The sequence below is a fragment of the Pipistrellus kuhlii genome, unplaced genomic scaffold (assembly GCF_014108245.1).
Source record: "Pipistrellus kuhlii isolate mPipKuh1 unplaced genomic scaffold, mPipKuh1.p scaffold_m20_p_3, whole genome shotgun sequence".
Taxonomy (NCBI): Eukaryota; Metazoa; Chordata; class Mammalia; order Chiroptera; family Vespertilionidae; genus Pipistrellus; species Pipistrellus kuhlii.
The window spans coordinates 41,636,840-41,654,182 of NW_023425529.1; the positions used below are offsets into that span (position 1 = coordinate 41,636,840).

The 17,343-nt window shown below is 44.6% G+C and overlaps 1 protein-coding gene across 1 annotated transcript; it reads left to right on the forward strand.

Annotated features, from left to right (window-relative positions):
- The first annotated feature begins 6,851 nt into the window (after positions 1-6,851).
- Positions 6,852-17,217, forward strand: CCDC65 (coiled-coil domain containing 65). The gene is made up of 8 exons (XM_036458458.1): positions 6,852-7,182; positions 7,721-7,888; positions 13,530-13,699; positions 14,253-14,391; positions 15,611-15,808; positions 16,013-16,231; positions 16,568-16,720; positions 16,814-17,217. The coding sequence occupies exons 1-8, from the start codon at positions 7,051-7,053 to the stop codon at positions 17,129-17,131; spliced, it is 1,497 nt and encodes a 498-aa protein (XP_036314351.1). The 5' UTR covers positions 6,852-7,050; the 3' UTR covers positions 17,132-17,217.
- Positions 17,218-17,343: the final 126 nt, after the last annotated feature.

Below are 17,343 nucleotides of genomic sequence, written 5' to 3' on the forward strand. Positions count from 1 at the left end.
CTCTGCTCACATCTGTTTACCTGCCTACAGGTAGTCATGCCTCAAACATATAACTTTTTAAAATATTATATTTTTTAATTGATTTCAGAGAGGAAGGGAGAGGAAGAGAGAGATAGAAACATCAATGATGAGAAAGAATCATTGATTGGCTATCTCCTGCACACCCCATACCGGGGATCCAGCCCCTAACCCGGGCATGTGCCCTGTCCAGTAATCAAACCATGATCTTGTAATTCATAGGGCAACGGTCAACCACTGAGCCATGACGGCTGGGCAAGCAAATAACTTCCTCCGTTAAAGGCTTGTCTTTGCCCCGTGCAAGCCCTATTCATTGTCTCTGTGCATCTAGGTTAACACAGCTTTTTTTTTTTTTTTTTTTTTTTTTTTTAATATAAATTAACACAGCTTTAAAATGCCTCTTTTCAGACCCCTTCTTCTAAAGCATGACCACCTTCAAGAGAACATAGAATCTTTTTAACAGGAGTAATCTTCCTTAAGGTCCCTCCTTAATTTCAAATGCACAAAAGAAGCTGCAAACTCATTTCTTGGAAGTATTTTCCTCAATCTGTTGAGATCTTACTTCCAGGTGTATCTTCTATTTAGCTCAAATAAGTTCTTACAAAAATCTAAGGATTTAAACATTTAAAAAAATATATATATTTTTAATTAATTTTAGAGAGGAAGGGAGAGAGAGATAGAAACATCAGTGATGAGAGAGAAGAGAGAATCTTTCATTGGTGCCTCCTGCAGGCTCCCTACTAGGGATCGAGCCCACAGCCCAGGCATGTGCCCTGACTGGAAGGCAACCCAGGACCCTTCAGTCCACAGGTTGATACTCTATTGAGCCAAACCAGCTATGGCAGTTTGGACATTCTTTCTTTTTTCTTTTTTAAAAAATATATTTTATTGATTTTTTACAGAGAGGAAGGGAGAGGGATAGACAGTTGGAAAGATCGACGAGAGAGAATCATTGATCAACTGCCTTTTGCACACCCCCTACTGGGAATGTGCCCGCAACCAAGGTATATGCCCTAGACCAGAATCGAAATAAGGACCTTTTGATTCACAGGCCGATGCTCTATCCACTGAGCCAAACCGGTTTCGGCAGTTTGGACATTCTTAATCAACATTATCTACTTGAGTTCTTTAACTGATACATACAGGAATCCGGAGAATATCTGTGGGAATAGACAGTAAGAAAGAATATGGGATAATGGTGGAAGGAACATAAAATTGGATCTGTCCAAATTTATTGATATAAGCTCATTAAGCAGAGATTCTGCATTTAACGTTGTAGCTCAAGGAGTTAGAAAGGATTCTAATTGGTTGGTTGGCTGAAACATGGACCAAAAGGTGGCCCACAGTGAGCAAGCTGGAAATGCGAGAACTGCTCGGTTTAATGTAAAGGAAGGGATTCAAAGGCTTAAGGAGACTGAAATGTTCAAATGGGTTTTCCATTTAAGATCTACTCACACACACTGGGAGGTCCAGAAGACATACCTTTTACCGTGGCTGAGAAATACATTTGTAAGGAGAGCCTCAGTATCCATGAAGAGCCCTGTGATCACTCTTCTCTGTTCACCAGTCCTTATAGTGGGAACTGTAGTCACTACATTTGGAAACCAACTGGGAGTAACTGGACCTCAGAGTGGCAGGGCTCAACCACCAGAAGCCACGTGGGTATAGCTCCCATAATGCACAGGAGAGTCAGAGCATAGATTGGAATCCTCTGATTTACAAAGAACCTATGGTATTGGCTAGCTGACCGTGGCACTTCTAGAAGTAAAATAGAAAGCCTACTAAATTCTTACTTGATCTGAGTAAACAGAAAAGTTCTAGGCCAGGTGAACAAAATTCTAACCTGTAATATTTTAACAGTAAAGATTTTCAAATAAATAAATACATACATAAATAAATAAAATAAGATTTTGGTAGATATAATTAAAGGTCTTAAGATGAATCATAAAAACAGAGAGCTATACCCACTCAATCAATTCCCAGACTGAGCCACCTCATAGACCTAGAACCTTTTGAATGAAGGGGAAATGGGTCCTCTGGAGGAAGGATTTTCAGTACACTACCAAACAAACAAACAAACAAATAAATAAATAAATAGATGTATACTATTACCTGGAGGCCTGGTGCACAAAATGCATGCACAGGTACAGTCTGTAGGCCTGGCCTGTGATCAGGGCTATCTTCCCCAGCTGCTGGCAGCTGGCCCCACCCCCTGCCGCCACCCAACCCTGGTTCCCTGTTCGCCATCAAGGGATCAGAGACTGCCAGCCGGGGGGAGGGACCGAGAGGTGGTCAGTGCACCTCATAGCGACTGGTTGAGCAGTTATTCCGGTCATTCTGCCATTTGGTCAATTTGCATGTTACTTTTTTTATATACTAGTTATTATATTATATAGATCGTTCTCTAGCGTTCTTCAAAATGAACTATGGCCTTCTACCAGGATAACTGCATTAGAGAAAAGGAAAGAATCATATTTTTAGGAGCTACTGGACACTAGTTATGAACTGACATTAATTCTAGAAGACCTAAAATGTCACTGTGGTCCACCAGTCAGAGTAGGGGCTTATGGATATGGAATGATCAAGGAAGTTTAAGCTCAGGTCTGTCTTACAGTGGATCAGTGGGTCCCTGAACCCATCCTGAGGTTATTTCCCCAGGTAAGAAATACATAAATGAAATAGACATTCTCAGTAACTGGCAAAATTCCCACTATGGTGAGGAAGGCTAAGCGGAAGCCACTAGAACTGTTTCTCCCTAAGAAAATAGTAAACCAAAAGCAATACCACATTCCTGCAGGTTCTGCATAAATTAGTGCCATCATCCAGGACCTGGGAGATGCAGTTGTTGTGATTCCCACCACATCTCTGTGAGAGGGGAGTAAGCCAGGACAAGTAGAATAGGGAAACAGAGACAGATAGATAGCAGAGACTCCATTAGGGTCTTCTGTGCCAACCACACCCAAGGATGAATGAAGTCAGGAGAATACATCTCATGTTGGTTCATCAGCATAAATCTGATGAATATTCAATTGAGATCCTCCTCTAAGACCAGCTTGTCTTGGGCTTACCCCTGCGGCCTTTAGAAAACTTAAGAACCCTCAAGATGGAGACCTAGCCCTGGCTCTCTCTGGAGCACCTTTCTTTCCTGTCAGGGGTGCATCTTTACTTTTCTCTCCTAAACTCTAAGGGTCCCCTCAAGACTTGCAGCCAGGGGAGCAGGGGGCAGTGGCAGCTTGTCCTGGGCTTACCCCCTGAATCTGCCTCCAAGGCCCCCTTTTCTCTGACTTTGCAATGAGCTAATAGCAGCCCCCCTGTGGCTCACTTCTTTCCTCTAATGTCCCTGAGAGCCAAAGCAAAGCACCACCTAGGCTCTCTCCTGTTGCTTCTTCTACCCTAAACCCTTTCTTTGTTTCACTGTCCCCAACTTTATTTTATTCTTTTTCACTGTCCCCAACTTTAATAAATGTTCTTTCAAAATCACCTGGATTCGTATTGTGAAATCTATCCTGCACGAAGTCAAGAAGCCACACACTATCTGCTGGCCAGTCCTTTTCCCACAGGCCTGTGATGGGTCCGGTCCATTCCCAGTGACACCCATTCAACTCACCTGTGTGGCCTGTGCAGAAGACAGATGGATCTTGGAGAATGATCGTGGGTTATTGTAAACTTAACCAGGAGGTGACTCTAATTGCAGCTGCTATGCTAGATATTGTTCCATTACTTGAGCAGATTCACAAGTCCTTTCGTACATGGCATGCAGCTGTTGATCTGGCAAATGCCTTTTTCTCCATCCCTGATAAGAACCATCAGAAGTAGTTTGCTTTCAGCTGGCAAGGCCAGCAATACACTTTCCCTCGCCTATCTCGGGTGTATCAGCTACGTAGCCCCTGTCATAATTTAGCTCACAGGGATCTTGGATCACCTGTTGGAAAACTTGTGTTGGAAAAGGCAGGCTAATGTCCATTCGTTCACTCTTGCTCAGCCATGTAAGACTGGACGTTGAGCCCAGAACACTTTCTTATCAAGAGATAAAAAGCCCACACATTCTGTGCTTAGCTTATTACCTTGTGTGGGAATACCTTTCTCTGCTTCTTGCTCAATGTGTACGCTCTTGTTCTGCGAAAGTATGGGCTCAGTAGCCCTCAGGCATGCCCCAACTATTTCAGACTCCATGGGGGATCGGGAGGGGTGGCACCAGAGGGGTGCATATAGGCCAATTGCCATGCATTGGATTCCAGGAGAGACACCCTGGCTATGGGGGGGACAACATCCCCCTTGAAGCTGATCTAGTCAAATTTTATGGCTAGCAACCAGTGTTGTGGGGGCATGTTAAGATATTCCTTCTAGCCCTAACTGGTTTGGCTCAGTGGATAGAGTGTCAGCCTGAGGACTGAAAGATTCCAGTCAAGGGCATGTACCTTGGTTGCGGGCACATCCCCAGTAGGAGGTGTGCAGGAGGCAGCTGATCAATGTCTCTCTCATTGATGTTTCTAGCTCTCTATCCCTCTCCCTTCCTCTCTGTAAAAAAAAAAAAAAAAAAAAAAAAAGATATTCCTTCTAAATTCCTTCTAAAGTGAAGGATAAGTTGTTACATCTGGCCCCTTCTTCAACCAAAAAAGAGACATAACACCTTACTGGGCCTCTTTGAATTTTGGAGGGAACATATTCCTCATATGGGTATGCTACTTTGTCCTTTTTACCAAATGCCCTGGAAAGCTGCTAGCTTAGGGTGGGTCCCAGAACAAGAGAAGGCTCTGCAACAGGTCAGGCCGCTGTGCAAGTTGCCTTGCTGCTTGGGCTGCATACTACAGAAGATTCAATGGTGCTTGAAATGGCCGTTGCAGATTGAGGTGGTATTTGGAGCCTTCGGCGGGCCCCTACCAGTGAATCAATCCAAGCCCTTAGAATTTTGGAGCAAAGCCCCCTACCCTCCTTTGCAGATAACTACAAAACACTTATTTTGAAACACCTCTCGGCCTACTCCTGGGTCTTCGTAGAGACTGAATGCTTAACCATAGGCCACCTTGGAGAGCTCAGGTCACCAAGTTCTATGTGATCTGAGTTCTCCATCATGACCTGGGTGTTATTGGACCCATTGAGCCATAAAGCTGGGCACGCACAGCAGCACTTCGTCATCAAATGTATGTGGTATATACAAGATGGGGCCAAGAAGGCCCTGAAGGCACAATAAAATTACATAAAGAAGTATCCCAAATGCCTAGGGTCCCTATATTCCAACATACCATACACCCATAGCCTCAGGAGTATTCCCTGTAATGGAAGACAGAGGGAGAGGAGAAGCAGGTCTATAAATGGTTCTTCACGATATTCAGGCACCACCCAAAAGTGAACAGCCACAGTACTGTAGCCCTTTTCTGGAACATCCCTGAAGGTTGTTGTGAAGGGAAGTCTTCCCAGTGGGCAGAACTTTCAGCAGTGACCCTGGTTGTTCACTTTTTTTTAGAAGGAGAAATAGCCAGATGTGCAACTATATATATCAACTCATGGCTGTGGCAATGGTTTGATTGAATTCAGGGACTTGGAAGGAACATGTTAGAAAACTGGTGACAAGAAAATTTGGAGAAGAGGTATGTGGATAGACCTGACTGAGTAGGCAAAAAAAAATAATAATAAATAATAATAATAATAATAATAATAATAATAATAAAGGTATTTGTGTCCCATGTAATGCACATGAAGAGTGACCTCAGCAGAGGAGGATTTAATAAGTGATAGGATGACCTCATCTGTGGATATCAGTGTCTTTTCCCAGCCACCCTGTCATTGCCTAATGGATTTATGAACAAAGCAGCCATCGTGGCAGGGGTGGAGGTATTGCATGGACTTTCACTCACCAAGGCCAGCCTGGCTCTGGGAATCACTGAGCGCCTGATCTGCCAGCAGAAGAGACCAACACTAGGCCCCCCCTACATGGTGCCACTCCCCTGGGTGAACAGGTTGATGACACTGGGCTGCTTTCATCATGGAAGGGCAGTGTTTTGTTCTTACTGAAATAGACATTTACTCTGGGTACATATTTGCCTTCTCTGACACAATGCTTCTGCTTTTCTGGATATTTCATATAAAATTCCCTGCCAATATGTGGTCTCTTGTGTCTGGCTTCTTTCAATGAGCATGTGTTTGAGATTAATTCATGTTGTAGCATGCATCTGTAGTTAGGTATCTTAGACTGATATCTAAAAGTAAAATAGCTATATAGCTATATTGCATGGTAAATTTATGTTTAAAAATTTAAGAAACTTCTAGAGCAACATTCTGTTTACTAGATGGGATGCTGCCTGGTTCATAAATTGTTCAGTAAAACCAATTGAAAGGAAGGAAGGAAGGAAGGAAGGAAGGAAGGAAGGAAGGAAGGAAGGAAGGAAGGAAGGAAGGAAGGAAGGAAAGAAAGAAAGAAAGAAGGAAGAAAAGAAGGAAGGAAAGAAAGGTGGGAGAATAGGAGGGAGGGAGAGAGGGAGGAAGGATGAAAGGGAGAGAAGAAAGAGAAAAGAAACTGCCAAAAACTGTTGTCCAAAGTGGTTGCAACATTTTACAATTCCACCAGCAATGCACGAGGATTCCCGGTTCTCCATATTATCTCCAAAATTTGTTATCTGTATTTTAAAAGATTTCCATACCATGAAAAACAAAAACAAAAAAATATTTTAAAAGGTTCAGTTAGGAGCCTAGCGATTTTGAGGATAAAACTATCCTCTCTCAAAACAAACAAAACCCTCACTGCGGTCCTCCGGGCGGCAGAGGGCGCTCTAAGGCAGGGCCTCTCTTCCGCGCCTCACAGCGCCATTTTAGCAAGGTCCCGTTGCTAGGAGACGGAGATGCGTCTTTCGGCTTGAGAGCCCGGCCTCCCGGCTGTCCCAGGCTGTGTCTTACCTCAGGACTAAGGTCTGCGGTCTCACTGCCGTCCAGGGGCACTTCCAGAAGGCCTCCTTCTGGGGGCATTTTCCTTCTACCCGCACTAACGCTGGCCGCAGCGGGCCCGGATCCTCGCCCAGGTCCAGCCCTTAGCCTGCCATGTCTAAGAAAGGGAAAAAGTCCAAGGTGCCCCTGACGGATGAGGAGCAGCTGCTGCTGTTCCAGCAGAGGTTGCTGGCAGAGGAGGAGCTGTCCAGGAAGAAGGAGCGGCTCCTGAGCCAGTTCTTGAAGGTGATGCTTCCTCATTATCCCTGCCCAGCCCACCCGCTCCCTGCGCTGACCCTGCTGCTTTAACCCTGCCATGGTGGCAGCGACATGTTTATGCTGGCCTCCCTCCTCCGGGAATCTGGAGACCTAAATATACTCAGACTTCAGGCAACAGTGTTTGGAAGGAGGAGCGGTGGTATAGAGCGTGGCAGTCACAACTGAGTCCCAGGACTAGGTCAGTAGGTGCTCTCAGCCATCCCAACTGTTGGAAACTCTGATAGTCTCCCTGGAGATGGGTCATTACACAGGGCCCTGCTCTGATGTCTCCATCCTAAAGGAAGATCACCCTTCCCCTCCTTCCACATGGCTGTTCTGTCTTACTTGAGATGCTCCCCAAACACGAACAGGAATTACCTGAGTGATAGCCATTAGGAGCTTGGGTCCCTCGGAAAAGACAAAGGGTAAAAGTGACTGTTGACAGACTAAGTGCAGTCTTGTTGGCTGTGCTGCCTTAGGGCTTTTGACCCTGACCTCCTTCAGGTGTGTTTATTCCTTCACACAGGACAAGCTGGCCAAGGAGGAGCACAACAGTGCTCTGAACCTTAATAAGATTAACACACAGTGGAGAGCTGTTCTCCGAGAAGTCAAGACCAAAGAGCTTCTTAAGGACATTGAGATCCTCAGCCAAACATTTGAACGAGTGGTGGACTGCAAGGACAGTGTCATCAAGGTAGGTGTTCTTCTCAAGGAAATACTTGAATATGGCTGCCTTGATTTCTTCTCTTAATGGAATGGGCCTAGAAAGTTAATTAATTATTCAATCTTAATGCCCTCACAAGCAGCAGGCTGTGATGAAACTAGGCCAGTGGTCGGCAAACTCATTAGTCAACAGAGCCAAATATCAACAGTACAAGGATTGAGATTTCTTTTGAGAGCCAAATTTTTTAAACTTAAACTTCTTCTAATGCCATTTTTTCAAAATACCATAGACTCGCCCAGGTTGTGGTATTTTGTGGAAGAGCCACACTCAAGGGACCAAAGAACCGCATGTGGCTTGTGAGCCTGTTTGCTGACCACAGAACTAGGCTATTGGTAATAACAACTTTCACTGAAATGAAGAGTAGACTATTGGATGGTCACACCTCTCCATCACTTAGAGGAGCCATTGCTTTTAGTCATCTACTGCCCCAAACCAGTACTATACAATATTAGAGTTACAAGGCACAGTAGACATCACCCCAGGACTTGAACTTAGTCCTACATCTTCATTTCAATGTAAGACTACTCAGTTCCAGAGGGAGGAAATGACTACTCAGTTCCAGAGGGAGGAAATGGCTCATTCAAGGTCACACAGCTAGTCAACGAGAGAGCTGGGACTACAGCACTGGTTTCTTGATTCCTATTCTAGTGCTTTATTCAACCAAATTCTGTTTAGCCTCTTTGATTCAACTTCAGTAGCCTTGGGTAAGGCTAAGAAGATCTCAATGGGTAAGAGCAGTTCTGGATCTCTTAAGCAATTCAATCAGTCATCCTTATACTATTGGGAGATTCTTGTATCCATACCATCTTTTAAAAAGAAAGTTTTTATTGATTTGTGAGAGAGAAGAAGGGAGAGGGAGAAAGAAACATCGATGAGAGAGAGACATTGATTGGCTGCCTCCTGAGCTCCTTCCCCCTTACCTCCTACCCCCCAAACCCAGTGTGTGCCCTGACTGGGAATCAAATCAGTGATCTCTCAGGTACATGGGACAACACTCAACCAACTGAGCCACACCGGGCCATACCATCTTTTTTGCTAAGGAATTTTGCTGTGTCTTTTTTCATTCTAGTCTTAATCTCTGCTCACTGGTTCCTTCCCTTTAGGCTTTTCTATCTTAAAATCCTATATAATAAAGAGGTAATATTCAAATTGACCACCATGCCCTCACACAATATGGCCGTCCCCATGTGGTCACAAAATGGCCACCACATGATGGCCAGCAGGGGAGGGTAGTTGGTGGAGACCAGGCTGTCAGGGGAGGGCAGTTGGGGGCAATCAGGTCAGCAGGGGAGGGCAGTTGGGGCAATCAGGCTGGCAGGGAAGTAGTTAGGCATCAATCAGGCCAGCAGGGGAGTGGTTAGGGGGTGGTCAGGCTGGCAGACAGAAGTGGTCAGGGGCAATCAGGTAGGCAGGCAGGCAAACAGCTGTGAGCCAGCAGTCCTGGATTGTGAGAGGGATGTCCCAGATTGGAGAGGTGCAGGCTGGGCTGGGGGACACCCCCCACACACACACACACAGTGCACAAATTTTGTGCACCGGGCCTCTAGTATATATATAATTTATTTCAGAGAAGAAGGGCAAGGGAGAGAAGATAGAAAGAAAAGAGAATCATTGATCAGCTGCTTCCTGTAGGCCCCACACTGGGGATTGAGCCCGCATCCAGGCATGTGCCCTGACTGGGAATCAAACTGAACCCCATTGGCTGGGCTTAGGGGCATGCAGGAAGTAGCTGATCAATGATTCTCATCATTGATGTTTCTCTCTCTCGTTCTCCCTTCCTCTCTGAAATAGATGAAAAATATATTATTAAAAGATTCTCTCTTTGTCTTTAACCTTTGGCACTGTAATTATAATGTGTCTTAGTGTAGGCCTCTTATTTGGGATTCTCTGTGCTTCCTGGATTTGTATGTCTATTTCTTTTACCAGGTTAGGGAAGTTTTCCATCATTATTTTTTCACATAGTTTTTCATTCCCTGTTCTCTCTCTTCTCCTTTTGGCATTCCCATGATGCAAATGTTTGAATGCTTAAAGTTGTTCCAGAGGCTCCTTATACTATCCTCATTTTCATGGATTTTTTTTTTCTTTTTGCTGTTTTGATTGGATGTTTTCTGCTTCCTTGTCTTCCAAATCTCTAATTTGACCCTCTGCTTCGCCTACTTCACTATTGATTCCCTGTAATGTATTCTTCACTTCAGTTAGTGTATTCTTTATTTCTAACTGGTTCTTTTTCATGTTTTCTGTCTCTGTTTTTATGTTTCCTTTCTCTTTTTTGAAGTTCTCACTAAGTTCATATATTCTTTCCCTAAGTTTATTTAGCATTTTTATATAAACAGTGGTTTGAACTCTGCAGGTAGATTGCTTGTCTCCATTTTATTTAGTTCTTTTTCTGTTTTTTTTTTCCTGTTATTTCATTTTGGACATGTTTCTTTGTCTCATTTTGGTTGCCTCCTTGTGTTTGACTCTATGTATTAGGTAGAGCTGCTACATCTTCCCATCTTGGTGGAGCAGTAGGTGTACTGTAGGGTCCAGTGTCAGCCTCCCCAGTCACTTGAGCTGGTCACTCCAGTGCATCCCCCACAGGGACTATGTATACCCTCCTGTTGTAGTTGAGCCTCGATTGCTGTTGGCACCTCAATGGGAGGGATTTACCCCCAGGCTGATAGGCTGTGAGGACTAATTGCTACTACCATGGAGGATCAGCTATGCAGGGGCTGACCCCACATGGCAGGATTTACTTCAACAGGATTCTAGTGACTGCTGAGTCCACCCTTTGAATGTATCCCTTGTGGAGGAGGTTGGGTGGCACTTCGACCTGGTCTGAAGCTGTCCACCAAAGCACCGACTCTGAAGCCTCCTGGGAGGTGCAGATCAAAGCCAGCAGCCACCTGTGTCCTGCCCAGGGCCACCCTTCATGAGCTACAAAGTAATATGTAGGTGGCTGCTATTTGTGCTAGAATTGGATTTGCCCAGCAGAGGCCAAGCTGTGAACCAAGGCTGGCTGCCACTAGTGCCAGGCCTGGGGCCACTTAGTGAGAGGCATGTGGCATGCTGAGGCCAGAGGCTGATTGGTTTTTGTTTTTTTTTTAATAGCCAATCATTGTTTCTTTAGTGTTCTGGGTTTTTGTTTGTTTGTTTTGTCTTTTTTAAAAATATATATTCTTCTTGATTTCAGAGAGGAAGGGAAAGAGAATAGAAACATCAATGATGAGAGAAAATCATTGATTGGCTGCCTCCTGCACAACCCTCACTAGGAATTGAGCCCCCAACCTGGGCATGTGCTGTTGGCCAGAATTGAACCTGGGACCCCTCAGTCTGCAGGCTGACACTATCCACTGAGTCAAACTGGCTAGGGCCAGATGCTGCTTGTTTGAGAAATTTTAGGAAAGTCTGAAGCATTTACCAACATAGGTCGTTTGTATGGAAAAACCACAGGAAATGGCTTGGACTGGACCCACAAGATGAATGGAGTGGGGTCTCAGAGAATCGGCAGAGCAGGGCCAGCAGCATTAGCCAGGTTAATGGAGATTCAGATATGGCACCAGCCTGCAGGCTCTGTGGGGCAAGAGCCCAGGAAAAGAACAATGGCTTCTGCCAACACTTCTGTCTGGGAAAAAGCTGCTCCTCCAGCTCTTGCCTCAATGTCAGACAACTCAGTTCCCCCTTGTATGTCCCCGGTGCCTCAGCACTGGAGCTTAGAGCAAGTGAGTCCTAGTAAGTCTGTGGGCAGGACCTTTAAGAGGAACTGCCTGGGACTCCAGAAGTCCTGGTCTCACTTATCCATAATCCCCACTGGTTTTTATAATCACAGTTATGGGGACTTCTCTTCCTGGCACTGGAACCCTGGTTTGGGGAACTTAGTGTGGGACTGGGACCCCTCATGCCTCAGGGGGGACCTCTGCATTCACGATATCTCTCTCCATGTGGATGTGAGATCAGCCCATTCAGCAGCTCTTCACCTCACAGGACTTCTGTTCAGCTAGATTTCAGGTGATTCTTAATGATAGTTGTTCTGTAAGTTTAGTTGTAATTTTGATGTGGTTGTGGGAGAAGAATTTAAGTATTGCTTTTACCTATGCCACCATCTTGACCTGAACATCCAGATAATCTTTCTAAAACAAAATCTGATCTTGTTATTCCACTGCTTAAGTGTCCTAAGTGGCTTCCCACTTCTACAGGGAAGGGGAAAAAAATCCATACTGCATGGCAAGAATAGCAATGCCCTTCATGATTTACCCTCTACCTGTACCTTTCACAGCCTTGTTTCTTACCTGTGCCTTTGTACATACTATTTCCTCTACTTGGAATTTTATTTTCCCCATCTCCTCAGTTTTCCTGGCAGACTCTCACTCCTCTTCAAGAACGATACAAATGACATCTCTTCTGTGAAGCCTTCCCCAGTATTCTTAGTTAGATGTAGGCACTCAGTTCTTTATATCCCATTGTCAATGGTAAATCATTAATTTCATATCACTTAGCATGTTAAACTGTAATGTTCTGTTTATATAACTCTTTTCCTACTTCAAGACTGCAAGCTCCTTTGAGGGCAGTGAGGATGTCTTCCAATCTCGGAATCCTCAGTATCCAGCATAGTGCTGGATAAATATTTGTTGAGTGAGTGAACAGTCATCCAATATCAGAACCTATTTCATAAGATCCCTTTTCATGTAAACATAAGGTGAAAGCTAGTGCTGTATAGAGGTTGTGGTAGTTCACAGTGGGACTCAAGGTGCTTGGATCATATGGGAACTCAGTAAATGCTTCTTTGTTCTATTTACTTTAATTTTATTTTGCTTTTTTTTAGGACACAACGTTTTCTTTAATTATTTTTTTGGGGGGAAGGGACACCACATTTCTACTCAATGCCCAACCAACTGAACCACACCGGCCAGGGCTCACTTGACTTCTTTGAATGGTTACATTTCCATTGTCCAAAATTAAAAAGATAAAAAGTTACATAGTGAAAATTCCTTCCAGCTGCCCAATGCCCATTAGTTGCATGAATAAATATTATTTTATACAAATGGTAGTATCACATACTGTTCTTCTCATTGCCTTTTTCACTTAACAATAGTCCTGGGTGCCTGGCCGGTGTGGTTCAGTGCTTGAGCATCCACCTATGAACCAGGAGGTCAGTGTTCAATACTGGGTCAGGGCATATGTCTGGATTTTGAGCTTGATCCCAATTCGAGCTTGACGTGCAGGAGGTAGCTGATCAATTATTTTCATTATTGATGTTTCTCTCTCTCTCTCTCTGAAATATATATATATATAATTTTAAAAGCAGGACAAATTCTTGATTCCTTCTTTTCCCTGACAAAATACCCTAGGTCCAACTTGTTTATTTTTGCCTCAGATTTCGAAGCAGCCATTTCTCTACGAATCCCTGATTCCTTTTAGTGGTGGCCCCATCACTGTAAATGTTTGTTGTCCCTAGGACACTGGCTGGCTATATGGGGTTCTCTGCTGTCACTCTGACTTTAAGTTCGATAGTGAGAGAACCAGCACGCTTAGGTTCAAAGAAAAGTCATCCAGTTAACCAGCTGAATACATCTTTAGTTTTCTCACACAGAAGTCATCCAGCCAAAATGGTAACTCTGTGTTTCCTACCCAGTCTTTAGCGAAGGACCTGTCAGAAGCGGAGGAGCAGTATGCCCATGCCCTGCGCAGCCACTTGCACAACATTGACCATCTGTTGGCCTTGCAGAGGTGCCGACTCAACCTCCTGGAGGAAAATTACAACATGGAGCTGGAGACCCTCACCAAGGAGTTTGAGACAGAAAGGTATGGGGGTCTGAGTCCCCAAGGGAGCATAGAGAGCCTGTGTAAGGAGCTGTCTGTAAGCAGGTGGCCAGCACTCTCAAGCATCCCACCTGGATTATGACCTTACCTCCATCAGAAAAGACCCTGACTTCCTTCTAAACTGATGTGGGCTTAGCTTGTGGCCGTAGCCTTCCTTTGCCCGTGCCAGGTCCCTGTTTGTAATATGTCATCACCACTGTCAGCTCTCAAAATCCTCCCCATCTGGCAGGGGACAGGAATGGGAAGGAGACTTCTCACTGTAACCTTTGCACTTTTTAATTTTTATATCACATGAATATATTAACCTATTCAAAAATAAAAATAATCTTATTCATTCTTTTTGGCCCTAAAGGAAATAGATCCCTCCCTTCAAGGGAAGGTGAAAAACTTGGATTTTTATATGAAACCTCCCATAAAAATTAGTACCTAAGAGTTTGTACCATTCGTAGAGTTTTATCACATACTGCTTTGAGTTGTCATTGTTGGCCCATTTGCTATATTCCTCAGAGCAGGGACAGTGTCTTATCTTCCCTAGGAAGACTATTATTGACCAACATGAAAAAGAGATTCACTACCTACAAGATGTCTTCATGGCCATGGAGCAGAACTACATAGATTCTGAGTATGAAAGCAAGCTGGAGTTCCAGAGCATGTGGGATGATCTCAAAAACAAGGTACAGAGGGGAAGTAATGGGCAAGAGATGGGAGAGAAGTGAGAGGAAAATGCTCCAGGCGAGCAGCTCAGAGAGATTCCTTTAACCAAGATAATCAATAAAATGCCTGTTGCCACTGTAGGAACACCTATTGCCTTTTGTACTTTTGTGAAGATTGGTCGGGAGGGAGGATCATTCCGAGATGTCAAGGCAATGCCTTTCAAAGCTAATAAGCAACAAGCAGATAATCTGGCTTCACCTGGGAAAGATATGCTTTGATTTCTGGCCCCAGTCTTTTTACCTGTCTCACTGAAGACCCTCAGTTATTCAAGTGTTTCTTCTAATCAACTGTTCTTCCGGGATTCCATAATTATTTTGAAAGGTGAGATCGTGGTAGACAGCCATGAGATTTGTAATGAGGAAATGAAGGCCCTGTAAAATACAATGACCTGCCGAAGCCAGGGGGAGAATCCAGCTTCTGGCCCCTGGGCCAGAGTGCTTTCCACCATCCTGTAGGCTGCAAGCTTTAGCTAGCCTGCTGACCTGGGTTTGAGTATGAGATTTTTTGTTTTTATTTTGCCCTGAAGAGGTGTTGTTGTTTTTTTGTTTGTTTGTTTGTTTTAATATATTTTATTGATTTTTTACAGAGAGGAAGGAGAGGGATAGAGAGTTAGAAATATCGATGAGAGAGAATCGTCGATCAGCTGCCTCCTGCACATCTTCCACTGGGGATATGCCCGCAACCAAGGTACATGCCCTTGACTGGAATCGAACTCAGTACCCTGAGTCCACAGTCCGACGCTCTATCCATTGAGCCAAACCGGTTTCAGCGCCCTGTAGTATTTTGTAAAACATTTTAATAATGTTCCAAAATTTTAAAAATGGGAGGTTTCACATAAAAATCCAAGTTTTTACCTTCCCTTGAAAAATGTGAAGATCTGGTAACACCGGGTCAATGTTTCCAAATGGAGACACTCACGTAGAGCTGAGCAGCTGTGCCTTCCCCACCTCCCCACCCCACCCCCTCCGCTAAAGAGCATTTCCTCTCTGGTTCACCACAGGCCCCATCTAGCCCACAGCACTTATTTATATCATCTGCCTGGTCTTTGTAGGCATTTTCATTGGCGCCCCTGCACTCTCCTATGCTATAAACAGGGCAAGAGTGTGAGGTTACTGGTGGTAGTGAAAGGGCACTAAAAGGGTAATTCCAAGCATTGGCTATTTTGGGGCCACTTCCTAGAATATAGAAGAGAAGCACTTTCTAAGACTGCAACTAGAGAGTGTAGTAGAAGATCTGTGGAGAAGGTTCCAGGATGCACTTAAGAATTACACTGATGCCACAGAGGATCGAAAGATTGCCTTTGAGGCTTTGAAACTGAAGGACGAGAAGAGCTCCAAAGACATTGAAACACAGATGAGAAGAATACAGAGACTGCAGGTGAGTGCACCCAATCAGAAACACTCACTGCTTTACCTTCTTCTTTATCCCCTCCCTGTTCACCCCCCCCCCCGCCAACTCCCATGGGGCCTCATCACTAATTGGGGAAAGAGATGCTTTGATTTCCATCCCAGTTTTTTTCCCTGTCTCACTGAAGACTCTCAGCCAGTCAAAAGTTTCCTCTAATCTACTCCATTATTCCAGGATTCCATACTTATTTTGAAAGGCAAAATCATGGTGCATAGCCGTGAGAGCGAAGAACAGAACCAGTACATTCGTGATGACAAGGAGTTGGTCCTTATCCAACTACGAAAACTTAAGGCCCAAAGGACTCATATCTGGGAAATAGCACAGGAGAATTTAGTCAAACTCACTCTGGAGAGTAACACCGCCCTCAAAGCCCTGACAGCGATTGTTGATAAGGTGACGGGAGAGGGTGGCCCAAACCCTGTGACGTAAAAAGGGTTTGAGAATGGTAGAGGATGCTTCCTCCTGCTTCCTGCCTGAGGGGGCACTTGGAATACCTTTTTTTATTTCATATCCCCTTCCCACTCACATTTTAAGTTAAATGCATTAATAATGAATGGATTTTGTAAGAATGTAAAATACTTGCCATGCAGTAAGCAGCTCTGTGTGAGATGTGCATATTACTCGTCTCCCACTTAAATTAACAGCTTCCCTGGTTCAGGCAGGGAACCAGCTCCAATACTCCCCTTCCCATGTCTTTCCTAATAAAAGGTGTCTTCCTGCTTTCAATAGGGCGAAAAGGTCCTCAGACTTGCTGAAATATGTAGGAAACTTGAAACAGAGGAAGAAAAAGTGCTGCCCTTTTATTCATCAACATTGACTCCGGAGGAGCTGGAGGAGATAGAGGAAATTACCCCAGAGGAGCTCACTGAGGAGCTGGCAAAGGTAAAGCTCCCAGGGCCTCTGGGCGGGGATGACGGATCCGGGCTGTGTTCACTAAGGGCCCCACCACACACCTCCCTTTAAACCCGCTCCCAGGTGATAGCGGATTACATAGGGATGGATAATTTCTGGAAACGGTACAACAAAGTGAAACTAGAACAACTGAGCCTCCAACGAAGACGTAGCCAGTTGTTAGACATCAACGGGAAGCTGAGGGAGATGCTCAAGCGGTACCTGGATGGCATCTCGGTGAGCGACGAAGTGCTGAGCCAGCTCAACCCACTCTTCATCGTCAACTACCAAAGCAACTTACCCCAGACCTTGTCCAAACCTACAACCCAGCCAGGTGGCAAGAAAAGTCAACCCACTTACAACGTCATTGAGGCAGCCCACGTGGTCTCCCATATCCTGTGATACAAGGAGGAAATCTCTTTTCAACCTCCAGAGAATTTTTTTGAGAGACCTGAGGACTTTGCTATTAAAAATTCCCATAGAGCTCATGAGCCCCTTTTATCTTTGCCTTATTGGACAGAAGAGTCTATGTTTACAACACCAGGAAGTAAGCAGCCCCAGGGCATGGAGAGGATAGCTAGGCAACTACTAGGAGGCTTATTTCTCAATGAAGC

Coding starts and splice junctions, on each gene's coding strand:
- CCDC65 (XM_036458458.1), top strand. CDS start 7,051: ATGTCTAAGAAAGGGAAAAAGTCCAAGGTGCCCCTGACGGATGAGGAG. Junction 7,183..7,720: donor TCCTGAGCCAGTTCTTGAAG/GTGATGCTTCCT, acceptor TCCTTCACACAG/GACAAGCTGGCCAAGGAGGA. Junction 15,809..16,012: donor GAAGAATACAGAGACTGCAG/GTGAGTGCACCC, acceptor CCATTATTCCAG/GATTCCATACTTATTTTGAA.